Source organism: Lemur catta, chromosome 8, assembly GCF_020740605.2.
Source record: "Lemur catta isolate mLemCat1 chromosome 8, mLemCat1.pri, whole genome shotgun sequence".
Lineage (NCBI taxonomy): Eukaryota > Metazoa > Chordata > Mammalia > Primates > Lemuridae > Lemur > Lemur catta.
In genome coordinates this window covers 20,238,908-20,260,384 of record NC_059135.1, presented here as the reverse complement: position 1 = coordinate 20,260,384, position 21,477 = coordinate 20,238,908, and the positions used below count along the sequence as shown (strand labels likewise).

The 21,477-nt window shown below is 35.7% G+C and overlaps 1 protein-coding gene and 1 pseudogene across 1 annotated transcript in view; one reads left to right on the top strand and one right to left on the bottom strand.

Moving 5' to 3' along the window:
- BARD1 (BRCA1 associated RING domain 1) overlaps positions 1-21,477 on the bottom strand; it is a 76,354-nt gene that overhangs the window by 23,652 nt on the left and 31,225 nt on the right. Inside the window, exons 5-7 of the mRNA XM_045559070.1 lie at positions 15,824-15,904; positions 13,521-13,693; positions 968-1,076 (exon numbers count right to left, since the gene is read on the bottom strand). Coding sequence (XP_045415026.1) covers positions 968-1,076; positions 13,521-13,693; positions 15,824-15,904 — 363 coding nt within the window. The remainder of the gene's footprint in view (positions 1-967; positions 1,077-13,520; positions 13,694-15,823; positions 15,905-21,477) is intronic.
- LOC123643508 lies at positions 20,496-20,971 on the top strand (annotated as a pseudogene).

Below are 21,477 nucleotides of genomic sequence, written 5' to 3'. Positions count from 1 at the left end.
GGGGAGATTAATGAAGACAAAGTTGCCAAACTGAGGAAGGCAGAACTTTTAACAACTTAAGGCACCTTCTCTGTCATCTTCTCTGTGAAGTTCTCCCTGATCCCTCCTGAAGGCAGCTTCCTCCATCTGATTCTACTGTACATTTTAATGGCTTCTACTATAAATTCGTTATAATCCGTAGTAAAATTTTTTACATCTGTATTCCCCACTATGCTATGGGTTCCTAAGGAACAGGCATTCTTTCCAATTTAGCTTGTATCTCTCTCCCAAGCTCCAGATTTACAATGATCACTCAACGTCTCCATTTGATGTATTATAAACATAAACTCGGCACACAGAACTTGATTGCCTTCCCCATGGCAGCAAATGGCACCTCCGTCTACTCCATTGCTATGATCATACTAATTTCATTCTTTTCCCACATCTCATATATAACCCATCAGAAAGTCCCATTTAGACACTCACTAGTCTCCAGCAATAATGAACTTCAGCCCCACCTCAGCATTCAGGTTTCAATTCAAATCAAAGCCTAAAAGGTCCTCCGTCCTCAACGACCCCCCTCCCTCACAGGAGCCCACTACCTCCATCCAGTGACCCTATGTCATCTTCTTCAAAGCACTCATTTCTAAATGCCTGAAACTATTTTATTTATATTAGTTTACGTATTTACAGTCTGTCTCTCTCCTATGTCTCCCCAGATGGTAAGCTCCTTGAGAATAAGAGTCTCATCAGTCATACTCATTGTTGCATGAATGCCGCCTAAAATACAGAGGGGGCTCAGTAAATATTTCTGGATGGTCTTATTCTGATTATGTCTTTGAATGCACAGTAGCTAATACTCAGGAAGTGCTCAATAATTGTTTGGTGAATGAAAGTAATTTGCTAACTGGAAATTTTTCCATTATGTTCCTTTCATAACCAATTTCAATAAAACATATAAATGTCCCAAAGCTAAATCCATGCTTACCACCAAGCAAGGGCTTGTTGGGGATGATTCATTCTTCTCTGGTAACAGCAATAGGGACTTCATATTTTCATTGTCTGTATAATCCACAGGCCGAAGACCAAATATGTTACTGGTAAAATAAGCGCAGATGGGTTTACGTAAATAAAACATGTGGCTTGATTCTTAACTAAATAGATACACTGGCAGAACAATTTCTTCAACATCCTTAATAATATACAAGTTTAACTAAAATAAATGACTCAGAACTCACCTTAGGCATAAGGATCTAGTATTAAAAACTGCTGAATTCAAAGGACCAAAGAGATAAAATTTCATTTTCATACCAGATCATTATAAGGATTGTTTTTCATTGAATATACTGTTACTTACATATGAATTTTTTCACAACTCTGTATTCTTCTGTATTCATATTTTAAAATATGGCTTCATAACCATGAATCACTATGGGTAAGAGGCTTTCAAATGCAAATAAAAATCATTTACTATAGCTATTATAGGCTCTATAGTCTATATAAACAAAGTACAAAATTAGATAAATTCACAGGACAGGCATTTAGATCTACTAGAAGGAAAATTATGCCACATGACAAACAATTTAATAAAGTAGTGAACAGGGCACTTTAAAACTTAATTTTAACATGTATGTATACTAAATAATAATCACAGCTATCACAGAACAAACTAATATGGTTCCAAGAACAATTTCATACAAATTTCTCAGCATGCACTAATTTACCAATCACAGAATGTTACACTGGAAAAGACTTTAGAGATCACAGGATGATCCCATTATTTTATCGATGAGAAAACAAAGAGAGAGGAACAGGTTCCAATGACTTTGACTAAGGTCACGTTCCCCTTGTTCAATTACACTGAAATTAAATACTGCCCATCCTTAGTCTTTCAATTACCAGTAACTCATTAAAACTCTAGGACTTCTGTCTACTATTTTGCTTCCTTAAATATGGTTCCAAAATATGATTTAAATATACTATACTATGGCAATAGGTTTTCAAAATGAGCATTTCTTTTATAATCTTTTATGTCTTTAAGATTAAGGTATATACATATAATGGCCACTAGAGTTCACGTGAAAATGCAGTGTGTTATACAGAATATAAAATTATAAACACGGTATAATATCAATTTTGAAAACCGTATTGAATGTATAGAAAAAGATCTGGAAGGAGCCGAGTGAAACATTACGGGGAGAGGAGGAAGAAGGCGTCGGCTCTGTCTGGCGCTGCAGAGGTTACAAGATGATAAAAGCATGGACTGAGTTCCGCACAAGGTCCTTAATGACCTTGGTGAAGGCTGTTTTGCTGGCAGAGTGGGGAAAGAAAGCTAGTGGATTAGGACAAGAAATGAACCACAGCAAATGTTTCTCTAATGACTGCCACTCGTGACTATCAGGTTCCGTCACTCTTTCTTCTTTGCACAGTGCTGGATAAATACTGACGAGTCTGTGTTCTCAGACTTCCCTTCACAGCTAGGTCTGACACCGTGTAACCTTCCTCTGGCAACATGTTTCTCCAGCCAAGGTATAATGCAATCAATTGTACTTCGGCTTTCTGATTTAAAACAAAGTGACACAAGTCACTGTTTACATTTAGAGGAGACAGTCTCAGGGTATTTCAAAAGGCTCTCATCCACCATACTTGATACTTCCTAATTTCATTCTCTAAATTATTATGCTCCCATACCAACTACACAATCTCCCCACACACATATGCTGTAAATACAAAAGTAAAAATCTGAGTTGAAGAACCAGTATTCTAGGCCTTAAGCCAGGAAGTACAAACATGAATAAACAACAAAAAATATGTCATACTATATACCATCAAAAAAATCACTGCACACACAAGGACTTCTTAACGAAGACAAATGTAGATTTTACGCTCCAAAGATATAAAATACAGAGCCCAACCAAGTGCAGTTTACTAATGCATAGTAACTGGATGACATTAGCCTAGTTATTTTACACAAATACAAATAAAAGTCCACTATGACAACATGAAAACATGTTAAGTGAAATACTTCTCAAACTACCACCACCAGCTAGTGAGGACTTTAAACCAAAAATAACCAATTAAATAATGGTCCAAATTAATAAGATGATTTTGCCTTCTAAAGAACTGCTTTACAAAATGACTAGCAGGATCCCAATTTACATTTAGGGTCCTTACTACACAAAGCTTACTATCTTATATAGTCTTAAAACATGTGGTTTCTCCACCTGGATTACAAATGGCTTCAGTTTATATACAATCACTAAACTCTTAGCCCTCCTGTACTGCTAATGAACTGAGCAGCACATTGTAAGTGCTGGAAAGATAATTAGTAAAACATCAGCCCTGTATCATGGGAGACGGAGCCTATTAAATCCTGTCATGTTGTTTCTGCTTTGTCATGAAACAACCACTAATATTTAGAATTAGATGTAAGTTTATATGTGGTACCTTCAAAAACTATAGCAAGACAAGATGGGGTAAGGTTTCTTCTTTATTATTTGGGCACAAAAAAGTGTGCTTTCTTCCCATAATGATATATTTGAATGGACTGACACTTTGATTAGAGATTTACTGTGAAAAATCAATTCAAAATGCACATAAATAGATTTATTCCCTTTATTTAAAAAAAAGGTACTACATGGAGGAAAAGTCACATGTTGTCACATGTAACAGGGACTATTAGTGTGACTGATTACTAACTGAAGACAGTGATAAATCAGTTATTCTCCATCACTATATAGGGAAGTTTTTTTTTTTTAGATTTAGTGCAACATCATGGACTCAAGATAGACATCAATTTAATTTGCTATTTTATTAAAATAGGTTACCAAAAGAGCTTATAGAATGATTTTGTCTAAATATACTTAAACGTAGTATGTTCTCTGTTTTCTAGATAATTTAACCCAAGCCTTAAAACTCAAACTAGGTATTTTGGAGGGATATGTAAGACTTAGAAACACTGTCCTTGCCTATAATCCTACTGAGGACAAATAGTCATTCAACAAGTAAGTATCAAACTGATAAAGTGTAAACCAAATCTCAAGTAATAAGGTGATATATGAAATGGATTTCTAAGAAGGTCAAGAATACACACTGGCAAAAAAAATGGCCTTGAGCCCAGACTAGAAACTGGATTATGTTGGCTGAACGTGAAGAACCCAAGCAAAAAATAAGCAACAAGATTGCTGAAACGTATGGAACTGGTGAAAGAAGGCAAGCTGAAGAATCTACCCACTGTGTCCTCATGTGCAAGGCCAAATACAAAATGAAAAATTGATGAAATAATCAGGTATAAAGCAATAGGCATGAGAGACAAAGAAAGTATGTAGCTGTGAAAATGGAAAGGCACATATGTCTACTAATTAAATTATATGGGTTAATGTGACACCTATTTAATTAAAGCTATTTACAGAATATAGGAAAAGTTAACATCTAAATTGCTGAATTTACATGTACTGTATGACAATATATTAATACCTTTTATATGTACCATTTTTAATGCCTCTCAAAGAAACTCTCCAATTAAGTGAATTTCAAATGATTATATGTAGATAATATACTTTATCTACAATAAATCCTAAAAATTATAATTTGGGGGAGGGGGTTATTGAAACATTTTACATAATCTTAGACCAAGAGGATATTTTTTTTCCTAAATTTTTTTTCTGTTCCTTCATAATTCAGTAAGCACATTGGCAGATTTTACCAGTTCTTTTCCTCTAATGTATTCCTGCCCTATTCCTTTAACCTGTGATTGCAAATTATTATTTGAAAAATGTTTCATATAAAATCCTTAAAGATATGACTGGAGATTTTAAATTTTAAAACCCTGACAGAAGATCTAAGCGTTCATAAGCCATTGCTTTTTGCTATATAAAAACTAAGAAATGCTGGAGGATGATGATCACTGCTACTTACATACACTGACAGTAGACTCTATATGGAAATGGATACATGTATTACTTTACATATTTATCTAAACTAGCAATAATCATTCATTTAACACACATGGAATGAGTGATATATACACGTGTAGGGGGAAGTTACAAATACAGCTTTGTAATCAGTTTGGAAAATATTCCTTCATTTAATACATTTTGTGTATTTTTCTGTTTATGTACCAAGAACTCTTAGGCACAAAGGAACCAATGAGATAAAGGGTAGTTTCTGTTCTCACAGAGCTCAGTGGGGGAAAGCAGAGAGAAATACATAGAGAGGATTTTGAAGTCTGGTAAAGCTTCCTAGACCTGAATGGGTAAAAAAAAGAAAGAGAGAGAGAATACAGTGATAGAGTAAGAATATCCCACCAGAGAGAAAAGTGTGTGAAGGACTTTAAGTGAGACAGCACGGCAAATCAGAAACACCAAGAAAAAAAGAAAGAAAAGAAAGACAGAAAAAGAAGGGGGGAGAGAGTCCCAGGGAGGGAGAGGGATAGGGAGTACACCACAGGAGTATGGGGTGTTCTGGAACTGTATGTAAGCTGTGGTCAGATTACATAAGAATGAAAGGGAGGTATCAAAGAGTTGGACTTCCCCCTACAGTCAATCAGAAACCTTGAACACCTCCTTAAACAGCTGTAAGCAGGAGAGATGGCATCAGTATAGCATGGTAGTTAAGAGATAGGGTTACAGAATCAGATTGCCTGAATTTAAATTTCAGCTCTGCCACTCAAAAGTCATGTGACTTTAGAGGAATTACTTAAACCACTTGTGCTCCTGTTTCCTTATCTGTAAAATGTAGATAATAACACAACCTACTTTATAGGACTATCGCAAAGACAAAATGAATTAATACATCAAAAGTTCTTAAAACAGTGCCTGGTATATAGTAACAACTTAATAACTGCTATTAATATTAATGTATTAGATTTGTATTTTTGGAAGACACAGAATGAAGATAAGGAAACATAGTAAGTTATGTCCGAATGTTAACCTCTCATCTTCATTTTCCCCAATTTTATGATACGCTCTATGTATGCTTTGTAATGACAATTTGGATGTTTACTAAGGGAAAGTATAGAAGCATGCACTCTTAACATTAAGAGATTTTCATTTTCCTGTATAGTACAATCTAAAGAAAAAGAATATGAACTAGATAACTTTGAAAAATCCTTTTCCTAACTATGATTCCTTCTAATCGTGAAGACGGACGAAAAGGAATTACTTATCAAAGGGTTAAACTGCAGTGCTTAATGTTTCTTTCAGCTTTGTCCCAAAGGCACAGTTCAGAATACAGTCCTTTTCCCCTCAGAAATGATATGATAGACACTTGCCTACAACTGTGCCCTGAATTAGTTGCACCACTAGCAAAAGGGGATAAGAAGAGATGGGCAAATTTAAACTTGTACACACATATCATCCAATCTGCAAAAACATATGCAAAAAGGCATTTTTACTAATGCTAACCTATCACGCATGACAAGACACCAAGACAGTCCATAAACGAAATCCTCTATGAACTACAAAATTGCAAACATACAGATTTAATTTTTCAAGTCACTCTGCTTGCTGTGAAGCAGGAAAAAGCAGCACAGTAATTCAAAAGACCATGAGAGTTTTTTAAAGCTATAAAACGTATACTATTAATATCTCTGTTGTAGGCAATTAATTTTTTAAAAATTAACCTAGGGCAGTGGGACAATTAATAGGTCCAATGGTCCATATAATATCTTCTACTTAAGAATTCAATATCCTTCCAAGGAAAACTGTTAATGTCAGACCTATTACCAAATTCTAAATCCTATGTATCCATAAAAAAACACATGCTATTCTCCACGCACTCCCATAACAGCTTTAGATCCCAGGTTCACACTGGGATGTAGAGAAGGCAGCGGGGAAGGTGGATAAACCAATGACTTTCTGAACAATTATCAACATAACTTTTCCCAGACAACAAGGATTACAAAAGATATGAACCTTTCTCTCACTAACTGAAGCCAAAATAGAACCAATTTTCCCTCTTAGATAACAGACTCTTGTTTTAGTTCACAAGAGGTAAATTTTTATACAAAAAATTATTCAGAGTTAGGTAAATTAATACTGTATTTAAATATAAGACACATTTAAAAATGCAGAAGTTTGCATAGCAAAAGCTCAATGCACATTATAAAGCAATCTAACTACAATGTGACTTTTAAAAAACAGTAATAGCCAGGTGCGATGGCACATGCCTATAGTGCCAACTACTTGTGAGGCTAAGGCAGGAGGATAGCAAGTTGAAGGCAAAAGTAGCCAGGACTCCCTCTCAAAAAAAAACAAACAAACAAAAAAAAAACAATAAAAAAAAAAACCCACCAACAAAATAAACAATAAAATAAAAAATAAATAAAAATGGTAAGTTGCCAAAATATTAAGACTAAATCAAAAGATAAAGTCTGAAGTAGATGTATGACTTCCTATTGTATATTTGAATCCTCCATAATCATAAAGAATTAGGGCCCAAAAACTTTGCAGTGGGAAAATTCATAGTTGAAGAACATATCTTCTATGGGAAAAAAATAGGTTGGGAGACTTCATTGGTATACTCTGAAAGCCCCTTTATTTACTTTTTTGTTGTTATTTGTGACAGGGTCTTGCTTGTCGCCCAAGCTGGAGTTCAGTGGTGCAATCATAGCTCACTGCAGCTCCAAACTTTTTATGCTCAAACCATCCTCCTGCCTCAGCCTCCTGAGAGCTGCAACTATAGGTGCGCACCACCACATCAGCTAACTTTTATTGTTTTTAATTTTTTGTAGATGAGGTCTTGCTGTGTTGCCCAGGCTGGCCTCTTTATTTTTTAATGAAATAATGAAGATGGCAAATAAAGATCATCAGTGATATTTTAAATCAGTACTGTATATGATTGATTCCTAGCTATCATGCCTTGGCTTATAAGGTTTTAAGGTTTCCCTTCACCAATACTCAATAAGATGCTTTTAAATTCACTTGGCTTTGCAGTAGATAATATTCCATTCTTTCTTTTTCCTATGTCTATTCTTCCATAAACATTTAATGCCTAATTATATGATCGAGTTGTTTACTCCCTCCACTTCCTGGGCTACAAAACGGCTCTTGGTTATCTTTACATTTTATAAATCATTACTGAAAAGATAGTTCTTGAGCCTCTCCAATCTTTAAGGTCATGTGGACTTAGCACCCTTCAAGACAGCTTATAGTAGAACGCATCAGAATACAACCTGGATCCCTTAACTGTCTCATACAAACTTTCCTCTCTCCTGAAAACAATCAGGAGTAACTCTGAGGCTGGATTTTACCTTAGTTTTTCTTCTCTCCCCCAGGACTATATTCCAACTCTTTGTAGTCCTCTCTTTTAGTTTGCTTCACTCCCAATTGAAATAATTCAAACTAAAATTCTTATAGTAGCAGGAAAGTTATAAAGCCAATCAAAATATACCAAATACTGAGTATGAAGAATCTGCATTTGGTTCAAGACACAGGTCTCTCATGGAACATGCTTCCAATAACTCCATTAGCCACACCTCCTCATGTCTAGAGTGCAATGAACATGGATGGACACGCTGGCCTACAGGCCTACTTCAACTCCCAGGCCCTTGAAGTATGTGAAAACAAGGAGAGTACCGTTTAGCATTCAGGATGCAGAGACTACCACAACACTTGACTAAAAAATACACAAACGAAGACTTCAAGGTTCATAGGTTTGATACGCACGTGGGGAACACAGCAGGGACAGTATTTCCTCAGACTCTGGCTCACTGGTGTGGCCCATGTTAAGCATCGGTAAGATGATCTTCACGGGAATCTTCCTAAAAATCATGGCCTCAGATAAAACTGCAAACTAGGCAAACTTTTTTAGTCCACAGGCACTATTTAACACATTGACTGCCACACTAGAAAAAAAATTTTCCCTTGGGGCTATGATGTTTTATTAGAAAAACAGAATAAAAACTTTTCAGAAACAAAATGCTCCTTTCTAATTTAATGAAAAAAATCGTTATTTTTTTGTTTTCTGTGAGTTATATGCAACTCAAAAAATAGTTCTCACGGCTCCCAAGGTGAAGAGACAGACGTGAGTTACACATGTTTCATGAGGCCCCAGGCTCAAAACTATTTAACCCGTTGTTAAATACAACTCATATGGCAGTTAATGTGTTAAGGATAAACTTAATGGGATAAAAAAAGTCCATCTCCTTAGTGTCCGTATTCTACTATTAATACATTAGTATTTCACAGTGATAACTAAATAAAATTGGTGGTATCTCTTAAAATTATATATGCAAGTTATCAAAATAGATAACATGTGTCAAGGGGGGGCGGGGCTTATTTCTGTAATATACTCTATTCACAGTCCAGAGAACAGAAAAAGTGGAACGCAATCTGATTACTTGAAGCTATGAATGTAACTCTGATTTCAAAATCTGAGGGCAAGAAATGAAAGATAAAATCATGAATCATTCTAACTTATAATCATAAATGCAGAATTCCTAAACGAAACCATAGAAAACGGATGTAAAATATTTCTTTAAAGAATAACACAAAGTCAAATTTATCCCAGGAAAGGAAGAATGCTTTAATATTAAAAAACGTACCAATGATATCAACTAGTAAAAAGTGTAAGGTCATCTGAGTATAAGCTAAAAATAATAAAATAAAATATAGTCTTGTTAAAAAAATTTTTTAAATAAATGGAAGAAAGCTTCCACAGGACAGAAACCTTTATTTTTAACACTGATATTAATATTGACTGTAAAGCTACCGTCAATATTTTTTTAAAAAGAAGAACTAAAGAAATAAGCCAACTACCACCATTATTTATAATATTGTCCTGGAAGCTTTGACAAATGAATAAATGAAAGTTAATAAATGACAGGCTTATATCATTACCAAGTTCCTAGAATGAATGAACAAACAGTCTAGCCTTAGAATACCTTAGCACCTGGCATCTTACCTTCCTGAAAAGCCCATATCCCCATTCTTTTTCTTCTTCTCAACTCAGTTGGAGTGCTGCTTCCTCCAGAAACTCTTTCATAACTTCCTCTAGTCTTACTTGCAGCCCCTACTCTAGATTTTCACAGAATTTTGGACACTATGCTATAAACACATGCATCACACTGTTCTATAATCAGTGATTTAACCATCTGTTCACTCCTACTAGAACATAAGCAGCCAGACAGAACCAGGGAGATGATAAAGTGAGGAGTGATGGAGGGAGTGTGACAAAACCAGTGAGAAAGAAAGGCATCTAGGAGAAGACACCAATCTTGAGGTAATGAAGGAGACAGCCAAAATGTCCGTTCAAGAGCTAAAGGAGGCCATTTAGAAATCTGGAACAAGCAAAAGGGTGCTGCTTCTTCAATTAGTCAAAGTAGCGAGCCCTAACCAGAGATGGAAAGAAGAATGGCTCTTGCCCTTTCTGGTTCTTACCCTTCCTCTAGGTATGGGAAGAGTCTAGCCCTGATTATTGAGAAAAAAGTTCCATTAAGAGTTAAAGAGATATTAGTATAAGCAGAGAAAGGAAAAGAAAATATGCTTGCCAGCTCAGATTCCAGAATCTAAGATATTAATAGCTTATAAGGAGTAAGAGCTTCCGGCAAAAAAAGAAGAGCAAAGAAAACCCCACAGTCTCCATGCCCCATCCCCATCCCATAATCTCCTTAAGAAATGGAGGAGGGGACAGGAATGAACTTCATCTACTATTACCTGTCACTACTTAATTCTAGAAGGACCATATCTAGGACATTGAGGGGGTGGTAGGTGTGTGTGGTGCAGGGAGGCCTTAAAAGTGTCAAGGCTGTATATAGGAATTACTCTGGGTAACCACAATCCCACAAAAAGTAACATGCTAGGGATGCCAGTTGGGCACAAGGCTAAGAATTCTGTTCAGGAAGCACACAAAATTTATTTTAACAGCTCCCAGGAGCCAGTTCTACGACTCTAGAAAAGGTGCAGCTCACAAAAACTTGTCACACTTAGTGAAGTTGGTGGCAGAAGGACGCAATTCCTATTTTCATCTCATCTCACCTTTTATCAAAAGAGAGGAAAAAATACCCAATACCTTCATTCATTCAAACACTTACTAATTCACTTTACAAACAATTGTGAGCATAGACTATGGTAGGCACTTGGAAGGGTCTGGGAGAACATGGAGTTTCACCTTTATTTTAAAAACATTAGGCTTTAAGACAAAGTCATGGAAGGGTTTTAAGCAAATAAGCAATTTGGCCAGACTTGCATTTTTTGAAATCACTCAGGCTGTGGTACGGGAAATGAATTAAAGAAAGGTAATCTGAAAAGAAGGAGATCACTTGGGAAATGTGTAAAGCCAATCAGGCGAACAACACTTACTACAAAATAAAACAAAAAGCAAAAAACACAGGAAAATACTTAAGTATGATGACCAATAGTCTGGATAAGAAACTGTAATGCTTAGGAACAGCCACCACACCGTTATACCCTAGGACTAAACCTACACCTGCATCTGCCCTACTGTCCTTCACCCAACAGCAATCCGTCCTGCCCAGCAATCCTAACTGTATGGAATGGCTGTCTGACAAAGTGGTCACTGACACACGTGCCTATTAAATGCATATAAAAATTTAGTGCCTCAGTAGTACTAGCCAATTTTCAAGTGTTCAATAGCTACAGGTGGTTAGTGGCTACTGAATGTGCATCATAAACATTCCTGTCACCACAGAAAGGTCTACTGGACATTGCAGGGCTAAAGATAGACCCAAATCTGCCACTTCACTTGATAAGCCTATCTAAAACAACAGCGAAGCCACCTGTGAAGGCAGACTCACTCACTGTCTCCTGCCCGCTCCTTATATATTAATAGGCTCTCACAGAGCAGTGAAGAATCATGGTGTACAAACCACAAGACAGGCTCTGTGTTTTGGCTCATTAATCCTCACTGTGCTCTGAAGAAATAGAAACGCAGCAGGCATCACCCATGTTTTATAGGTGAGGACACCAAGGCACAGAAATTAACCTGCCTGAAGCTATAAAGTCAATAATGGAGTCACAAATAAAAGCTGGATTCCCTAACGCCCTGACCAGTGCTCCATTCATTAAAGTAGTCATGGCTGATTTAAGAACCCTGGGATGGAAACTATTCAGTTTCACTTGACCCAAGCAACGACTTGCTTTACCAAATGGCTTGCTACACCCCTAGGAGGGTCATATCTATTAGGTCCTTGTATAGGTAATAGATATCTCTGTTAGGTCCATGTATACAGAGACACACACACACACACACACACACAGAAAAATAAAAAAGAAGAACACATATATCACCTGAGTTTGCCCCAGTTACAACTTTATGATGAGAAATAAAAGAAATTAGACACATTTACTAAAACTAACAGCACCAAAATATGGTACATTCTTGTGTCATTAATTTGTTTTTCAATTATCTTAAATGGTTACCAAGAAAAGATGACAACTTGTCAGTTCTGCATTTTGTAATTCTTATTTTCTTCTGTAATTAGGGTAAGTCTGACTTTTGTATGCTCTTTTCAAACCTATAGAAGCAACTGGGGCACAGAGAGGCAATTGTTCCATTTTCATTTCAACTATCTGATTAACTGAAAAGAATAAAATATATAGGGAGACATGAACCAAGTTACAGATTAAAGATAAAAATATCTACATATGGCATTTGCCTGTGACACTCTTGAATAGCAATTTTAAAATGCAGCTGCCGGCATTCACTAATGCATCTCTGTGTCCTGACACTGAAAAACAATTTACCCAGGGCCTCATTTGAATGATATGAAAAGTCTAAGAAATAATTCAACCGCCCTTGTCCAATATCAGAATTCTTACATACTTTAACTGTTGTTATATGAAGTACACAGAAAATGTATAAAAGGAATGGAATATTTAAAATAATTCTGAAGTGTTAGGAAGCATATGAAATAATTATTTCTATAATAATCATTTTCTTATTAATAAGTATGAATCAAACTACAGAATATGAACACTAAGCAAATTTGTCCATAAAATGAAAGCTTCCAAAATTAATTTGACAATTGTTTCTGAATTAAGATAGCAAATCTCCCTCAAATATGTCAAATATAAAGGCACAGTTGCCCCTCCATATCCATGTGGAATTGGTTCCAGGACCCTTGTGGATACCAAAATCTACAGATGCTCAAGTCTCTTATGTAAAGTGATGTAGTATTTGCACGTAACCTACACACATCCTCCCATATACTTAATCTTTAGATTACTTATAATACTTAATACAATCTAAATGCTATGTAAATATTTGATATACTGTATTATTTGTAGTTTTTTAGTTGTTCTATTGTTTTTTTATTGGGTTTTTTCTCCAAGTATTTTTGATCCACAGTTGGTTGAATACTTGGATACAGAACCCACAGATACAGAGCACCAATTGTATCATGAGGGAAAAGGGCATGCATGCTGATTTTAAATACAGAACCTGATGATCGCATCTAATTTTCATTGTGAATGTAAAGAGAAAAAGCCATCAATTTTGAGTATTAGTCTCTGCTTCATCACATGCCTTGATTCAGGAATTCGAGTCAATTTAAAAATCAATTTTTAAGTTGAACTACTTACACAGCATTCCTGGAGGCTCCATAGGAAAGTAACAGTTTGACTATATCCACATGCCCATTCTTAGCCGCATCATGAAGCGGTGAGTCGTTCTGATACCCGGTGGAGTTTACTAATGCTTTATGCTGGAGCAACAGTTCCACTACCTTCAGGTGCCCATGATTGCAGGCTTCATGCTAATTACATTTGTTTAAAAAAAAGAGTGAGAGAAGTGATGAGAAAGAGCAATGGATGATATTATAACTACGTCACACTACAGAAAAATAAATGTGAACCTCAGTCAGTAAATTTATTCTTACTCATACAGACCAATTGTTCAAAGAGTAAAAGCCACTATTAAATAATGTTTGTGATACGATACATGGTGATCAAGATCTGTGCAACTCATGGAACAAAGAAAAGTCTATTCATTTGAGCCTTGGGTCAAAGAGGCCAAAGAGCTCTTTTTTAAAGAAGAAAATGTAGCTTGAAACCACTAGCTCCTAAATTGTCCTACAATAACTTTAAAACATTAAGAAAAAAAAGACTTAGTATTTAACAAACAGATCAAGGCATAAAATCAATTCTCCAGGATTGAAGAGAAGTCACTAAACCAGGTGTTTAGTCATATACCTCTGGTGCACCAGCACATCCACATAACCACCCAACAAAGTGAATATCCTAGGAGTATTTACAAGACAAGCTATTTGCTGAAGCTACAGATTACTGAATGGCTAGTGTCACTGATAACAAATAACATGGAGTAGGAATTCTAAAAGAATTTATTGAATGAATGACAAAATTGATAACAATGAAATGTTTAAAGATGCCTTAAGTTCAAATCTTTCTTTATGTCCTTATGAACTGCTGCTAGAAATGCTTCTGTGTTGTATTCTAATAAATCTCTCACATACTGCACTTTTTAAGTATGTCTATTTCAATTCATAATCACTGATACCACACTCAACATCTGTAGGTCTATTTCTAGAAAGGAATCCAACGTAAGCATCACTCTCTCTAAATCTGTGGTCCCCAACCCCCAGGCCACGGACTGGTACCAGTCTGTGGCCTGTCAGGAACCCAGGGCCACACAGCAGGAGGTGAGCAGTGGGCACAAGCCAAGGTTCTTCTGTATTTACAGCCCCTCCCCTTCACTTGCATCACCGCCTGAGCTCCGCCTCCTGTCAGATCAGTAGTGGCATTAGATTGTGTATTATGGTGAACTGTATAACTATTATATCATATATTACAATGTAATAATAGAAACAAAGCGCACAATAAATGTAATGTGCTTGAATCACCCTGAAACCATGCCCACCTACCCACCCCCACCCCAGTCCATAGAAAATTATCTTCCATGAAACCAGTCCCTGGTGCCTAAAAGGTTGGGGACCACTGCTCTAAACTATGCACCAATTTTTACTATAATTTGTCATACTGGCAATCAATCAATCGATCAATCAATCCCCTTTCTTTGAAAATATATAAATACATATATATATATATATATATTTATATTTATATATTACCCTTTCTTTGAAAAGGTTAGCCAGCCTGTAGAGTCCAAACAACAAAGTGATTCTGATCCAAACTAAACCTACCCAGCTTAAAAATTTGGCAAGAAGTCATGATATATAAATTTAAACCTTTTTTCCACTTGGCCTATTAAGAGTCTCCTAATGTCTGTGCTGCTTTTCTGGTTTAGAGGATAAAGGCATCCACTCATTTGTTTACACTTCTGTGGCTGCATTCAAATCTCATGTTTATTGTCCTACTGTAATTAGCCCATATAGCAATTGTTTCCAAGTATCTTGTGCCATTTTTTATCCGGAGTATTCTTCACACTGCATTTTTAGTAATAATAAGCCTTTTAAAAATGTTCAGTGTAAGCCAAGAATTCTACTGCCTCTATATATTTGCAATTGGATAGGTTATCAGTGAGGCTAAGGCAGACCCTCAGTAGGAATCCCTGCCTTGTGATCACACTTCTATGCCAGTTCCTCGGATCTCTCTTTGTTGCAAGAAATCTGACATGCAATGCTGCAGAATGGAGCCTGATGTCAGTTGTAGCAGTTACCTCCACACATTAGCTAAACTCTGCAGTCACTGGATTCCTAAATCTAAATAAAGGTAGTCAGTCAAAAGGTAGCCAATTTTTTGCCTGTCACAAACGAAAAGCTAGATGGGAAGTAATCATTTTCTCATACTTGGTGAAAACATAAATTCTTCCGACTAAGTATGGCAGAGGATGATATATGAACAACTAACTACAAACTACAAGAACTATAAACAAAGAGAATGAGAATAGAAAACAAACAGAGAACTACCAATGGTGTCCATCCAGCATGGTCTTTGACATTTGGGTCACTTCCATTTTGTAAAAGGTATTCAACAGAAGGTATGTCGCCCTAGTAAAACAATGGGGAAAAAAAGAAGAAATTAAAAAGCGTCAAGGAAAGACGGGAAGATACAGTCGTTTTAAATTCTGTCTTCAAGATAAGGTAAAACTTAAATCTTTTTCCTTTGCAGTTGTTGCTCATGAGCTAATAAATTACGTATATACGAATTGTTCTGAGCTATCAAAAAATATGGTCATTCTTGAATACAGACTACAAAGTCTCTATTAAAAACCCATATTCAAAATTCACTTCAAGATATCAAATAAAGAACACTGGCTAAAGATCACCTGATCATAACAAAGTTTTTAAAGTAATCATTTCATTTGTGAAAAAACCCTTTTTGAAAACATGAAAATGGTTTTTGGGCATTGTTTGAAACAAACAAAATTGTTTAAAGCCAAAGACTACTCAGTGAAACCATGTAAACTGCCAAAAACGGTTATCTTATTGGCAGTTACTCTATCCTAACACATTTAGCTTACATTCACCTTATTTGCTCAAAGGAATTTTCTAGACAGAAGTACTTGCTGTGTTTAAAATGGCAGAAAAGGGGTCAGTAGCAACCTATTCAAACAACCCACAGAATCAGCATTTAATTCTTATGCCCTGGTTCAAGACAGCAATCACCACTCATTAGCAACTTAACTACAGGAAATGAAGCTTCCATTTAAAAATGATATATCCTGACAAATCACAAGGGGTTTTCAATCTTTCTCTTTCACTGTCTTCCTTATTCCAACACTCTGGAGATATATGTAATAATTTTATAACCGTGGCTCACTGCTATAGTGAAGGGAGAAGGAACATGAGGAAAAAGATGAAATACTGTAACTTTAGACTTTATTTTAGACTTTACAACCTGTTTTTGAAGATGAATAAGAAGATATGGGGAAAAGGTGAATTAAAATAGGGCACAAGGCAAGGAAGACAAACTAAAGGCAGACAATATTAATTCTACTTTCCTATTATTAAGACATTTACAATTATTAAATAACATTAAAATTAAAATTCCCTTCCCATTTTGCACTTTCTGTGTCTTCTGCATCATAATCTAATAAATCATAATATGGGTGAGTGGACCTTACAGGCTGTCTTTTGAAGGAAGAAATAAAATAACTTTGGAAGTATGCTTCTCTGTGGCCAGCTCCCAATGAAAGCGAGCCCTGACAAAGGAGTTAAGTCTGAGAAACTGGTCTCAGGTGTCCCATCCCTCAGTTTTCTTTTTGTTTGTTTTCCCAGAAGGTGAGAAATATCATCCTCAAACTACTTAATACTGTAGTCTCTTCAGCTTAATCTAGTGTGGAAAGATCCGACATCCATCTTTCATATTTGATTACATATTGCATTTAAGTATCAGTTAACTCTTAAAGCCTTTTGTAAAATCTCTAGCTATAAAATAAAAGATATCACTCCTTTGTAAAACAATGTCAGGCTTTACGAAGGATAGGATTGATGCAGTGGGATGAAAGTAAAATTCTCTTGAAATTACACTACTATTACTAGGCACTGAAATAGAGGGCAGGGGTACAGTACCTAAGCCCATGAAGAGAAAATAAACCAAAAATAACTAAGTTACATATACAATGCTGTGTTCAATTAGTTTTGTGAAGTGCTTCTTTAGGGAAAAAGAAATCTCTATCCTTCCACCCCTGGCCCCAATATTCTTTTCTGAAATGAATTTTTTCCTCTATTGGTTTGACAATATAAAAATCACTAAGTCCCCTAAATATAATAATGCTAGATTTCTTTTTCGCTTTTTACTTCTATTTATTGCTTTTCCCATGTTTTGGGCTATTTCACAAATATAATAATTTCCTGTAAAGTTTTTTTAAAAATTAAATCCACGTGCAACATACATTTTTATGTTCCTAAATTAACAAAAATGACTTTAAATGTTCAATGGTTTTAAAAGCAAGCATTATAATGTTGCAAATCAATTACCCCAATTCCAATAAAAAACATTTTCCCAGAGTTCCTAACAGTGCAAATATTACATTTCTAGAGCAAGCTAACATATGTTTGGCAACTTCGGCTCTATATTAAAGTCAGTTCCAAATGAACTCAAGAGCATCTACCAAGATACAAATGTGAATTTTTTTAAATCACCTGAATAGTGGACAAACAGAAACACACACATTTCCCTACCATCAACAACAAAGTACCCACAAAAAATACACAAAAAAAACTTCTAAAAAATTCCCCCATTCTAATTCTACATGGTAATGACAAAAATACATTAAACGAAAAAAGCTCATAAAACAACATAAAGACAATTGTGGAATGGAAGAGTCACATGAGAACAATCAAATAGAGATAGAGGGACAATCTAGAGAATAAAAGCAGCATCTCTTTTTAGGTTGCTAAACAGTTGCTATTTTTCTTTCATGTCACCTCTTCAAATGATCAAAGTGTCTTCTGTTAACATTCCACTCTCTGAAATATATAGCTGGTTAGCAAACTGCTTGCTTTTTATACTCAATCTGCTTTCTCCTCCCTAGTACTTTACAGTTTGTCATATTTTCACCTTTCTACTTTATGTAAATTTAATGTCATGCACATAAATAAAATTATGATAATTAGATAGGACCCACAGTAACTGGATAAGCTTGAACTGATATGAAGTTTCTAGGAAATAAACTAGCTTCTGATTCTCATTACTTTCTTCTCTAACGGTATTTTCTGGGTAATAAGTACTCACTTTTAGGCTTTCAACTTAAAGGGATACTAAAGTTTTCTTAAACCATAGCAAAAAAGAAAAAATTATCTAGGCAAAGTATTTACCAAGGTTTATAAGAAATGTTAAATGGATTTGAAATTTTCAATTAATACATTATAGGCTGAAAATAAGGGAATGTGTGTATGTATCCCACCGAATTGTTTTATTGTTAACTTTTCAACAAAGGAAATATTCTCCAAACATTAGTTCAGATACGTGCATATTCCAGCAATAGAAATTAACTTTCTAATAACACACTCACAAAAACAAAATGTTTTCCATATTATAAAGGTTAGTCTTTTAAAACACCATTAATAATAAACATCTTCATAAAAATAAAACCGATGTTACAATTAAGTACAATAAAAATGACTTACCCACCATGGTTAAGATTTTCCACATAAATGAACTGACCAGGTACCTACAACCTTCCCTTTTAGCAATTAGATATTGTTAAAACAAAAATAATTAGCCACCTGGAATGAAGCTCAAAACATGTTAAACATTTCTCCGGTCTCTTAGAATTTACTGAATAAAATATAAGTACATCTCAGAGATATTGCAGGTTTGGTTCCAGACCACTGAAATAAAGTAAATATCTCAATATTCACCAAATTTTTTGTTTTCCAGTGCATATACAAGTTATGTTAACATAAGTGTGCAATAGCATTACATCTAAAAATGTACATATCTTAATTAAAAAATACTTTATTGCTAAAAAGTGCTAACAATCATCTGAACCTTCAGCGAGTCATATCTTTTTGCTGATGGAGGGTCTTGCCTCACTCAATGTTGATGGCTGCTGACTGATCAGGGTAGGTGGTTGCTGAAGGTTGGGTGGCTATGGCTGTTTCTTAAAATAATAGTACTCCACCATAAAAAAAGATGAATTAATACCTTTTGCAACATCTGGATGGAACTGGAGCCCATTCTCCTAACTGAAGTATCTCAAGAATGGAAAAACAAACACCACATGTACTATTAAATTGGAACTAATTGATCAACACACATGTACACAGAGGTAAGTAAAACTCAGAGGAAACCAACCGAGGGGAGGGGGAGGAGGGGAGGAATTAAAAACCTACCTGATGGGTACAATGAACACTATTTCGGTGATGGGCACACCTATAGCCGGGACTCAAGCATTACCAAAGCGATCCATGTAACCTAAAACATTTGTACCCCTTTAATATTTTGAAATTTAAAAAAAAAGACAACAATGAAGTTTGCCGTATTCCTTTCACAAAAGATTTCTCTGTCGAATGTGGCGCTGTTTGGTACTATCTTGAGAGTAGGATTTCTCTCAAGACTGAACTCAAAGGCTGCTGCCTTTAACTAAGTCTACGTAATATTCTAAACCTTTAGTTGTCATTTTAACAGTTCACCAGAAGTAGATTCCATCTCAAGAAACCACTTCTCTGCTCATCCATAAGAAACAACAACTCATCTGTTCAAAGCTTTATCATGAGCTTATAGCAACCGAATCACATCTTCAGGCTCCACTTCTGATTCTAGTTCTCTTGCCATTTTCACCACACCTGCAGTTACTTCCTCCACCTAAGTCTTAAACTCCTCCAAGTCATCCATGAAAACTGGAATCAACTTCTTCTAAATTCCTGTTAATGTTGCTATTTTGAACTCCTCCCACGAATCATGAATGATCTTAATGACATCGAGAATGGTGAATCTTTTCCGGAAGGTTTTCAATTTACTTTGTCCAGATCCATCAGAGGAATCACTATCTATGGCAGCTATATAGCCTTATAAAACATATTTCTTAAATAAGAAGACTTGGATTAACCTTGTCCTCCACCTTTCTCTTCTTGTGCAGACATCACCCAGCTCCCATCAGCCTTCGGCCAGCCATCTCTGAGACTGAACACCATGCCTTCAGTTAAGCTACAGAGTTCTGATGGAGAGATATTTGAAGTTCATGTGGAAACTGCCAAACAACTGTGACTATGAAGACTCATGTTGGAAGATCTGGAAATGGATAATGAAGGAGATGATGACCCAGTTCCTCTACCAAGTGTTAATACAGCAATATTGAAAAAGGTCATTCAGTGGTGCACCCACCACAAGGATGATCCTCCTCTTCCTGAGGATGATGAGAATGAAGAAAAGCAAACAGACCATATCCCTGTTTGGGGCCAAGAATTCTTGAAAGCTGACCAAGGAACACTGGCTGCCAAGTACTCAGACATCAAAGATTTGCTTGATGTTACATGCAAGACTGTTGCCAGTATGATCAAGAGGAAAGCTCCTGAGGAGATTCTCAAGACCTTCAATAGCAAAAATGACTATACAGAAGAGAAGGAAGCCCAGGATACAGAGAGAACCAGAGGTGTGAAGAGAAGTGAAACGTTGTGCCTGACACTGTGTAACACTATAAGGATTGCTCCAAATACTGTTAATAGTTGCACTGCTCTGTTTATAATTGTTAATATTAAACAAACAGTAAGACAAATGTAGCAGTATTAGCAGAATATGGTCCTCATTGCATGCATAGCTTGAGTACAGACTCCAAAGCTATGGCTGACTTTCTCCTAGTAGGATCCAAAGTTTCTTTTTTCCTTGCTCTGCATAAAACTGAACTGTGGGTTCTCCATATAAAGTGGCATTTTGGGCTTTCCGTCTTTTTTGTAAAGTGATTTCTACCTAGTTTACTGTCCAGTTAATTTTTGTGACCTTTTAAAAGTTGTCATTGTACATAAAAAAACTTGTAAAAAGTTTTCTGAAGTAGAGTTAACAAAATATTAACTTAATTCATGAGATGGAAACTGGAAAAAGGCTACTTGAAGTAAATGTTCTGAGTGAGGTTACTAGATGTCTTCCAGCCTTCTAGAGTCCAGGAGTACCACTGTAC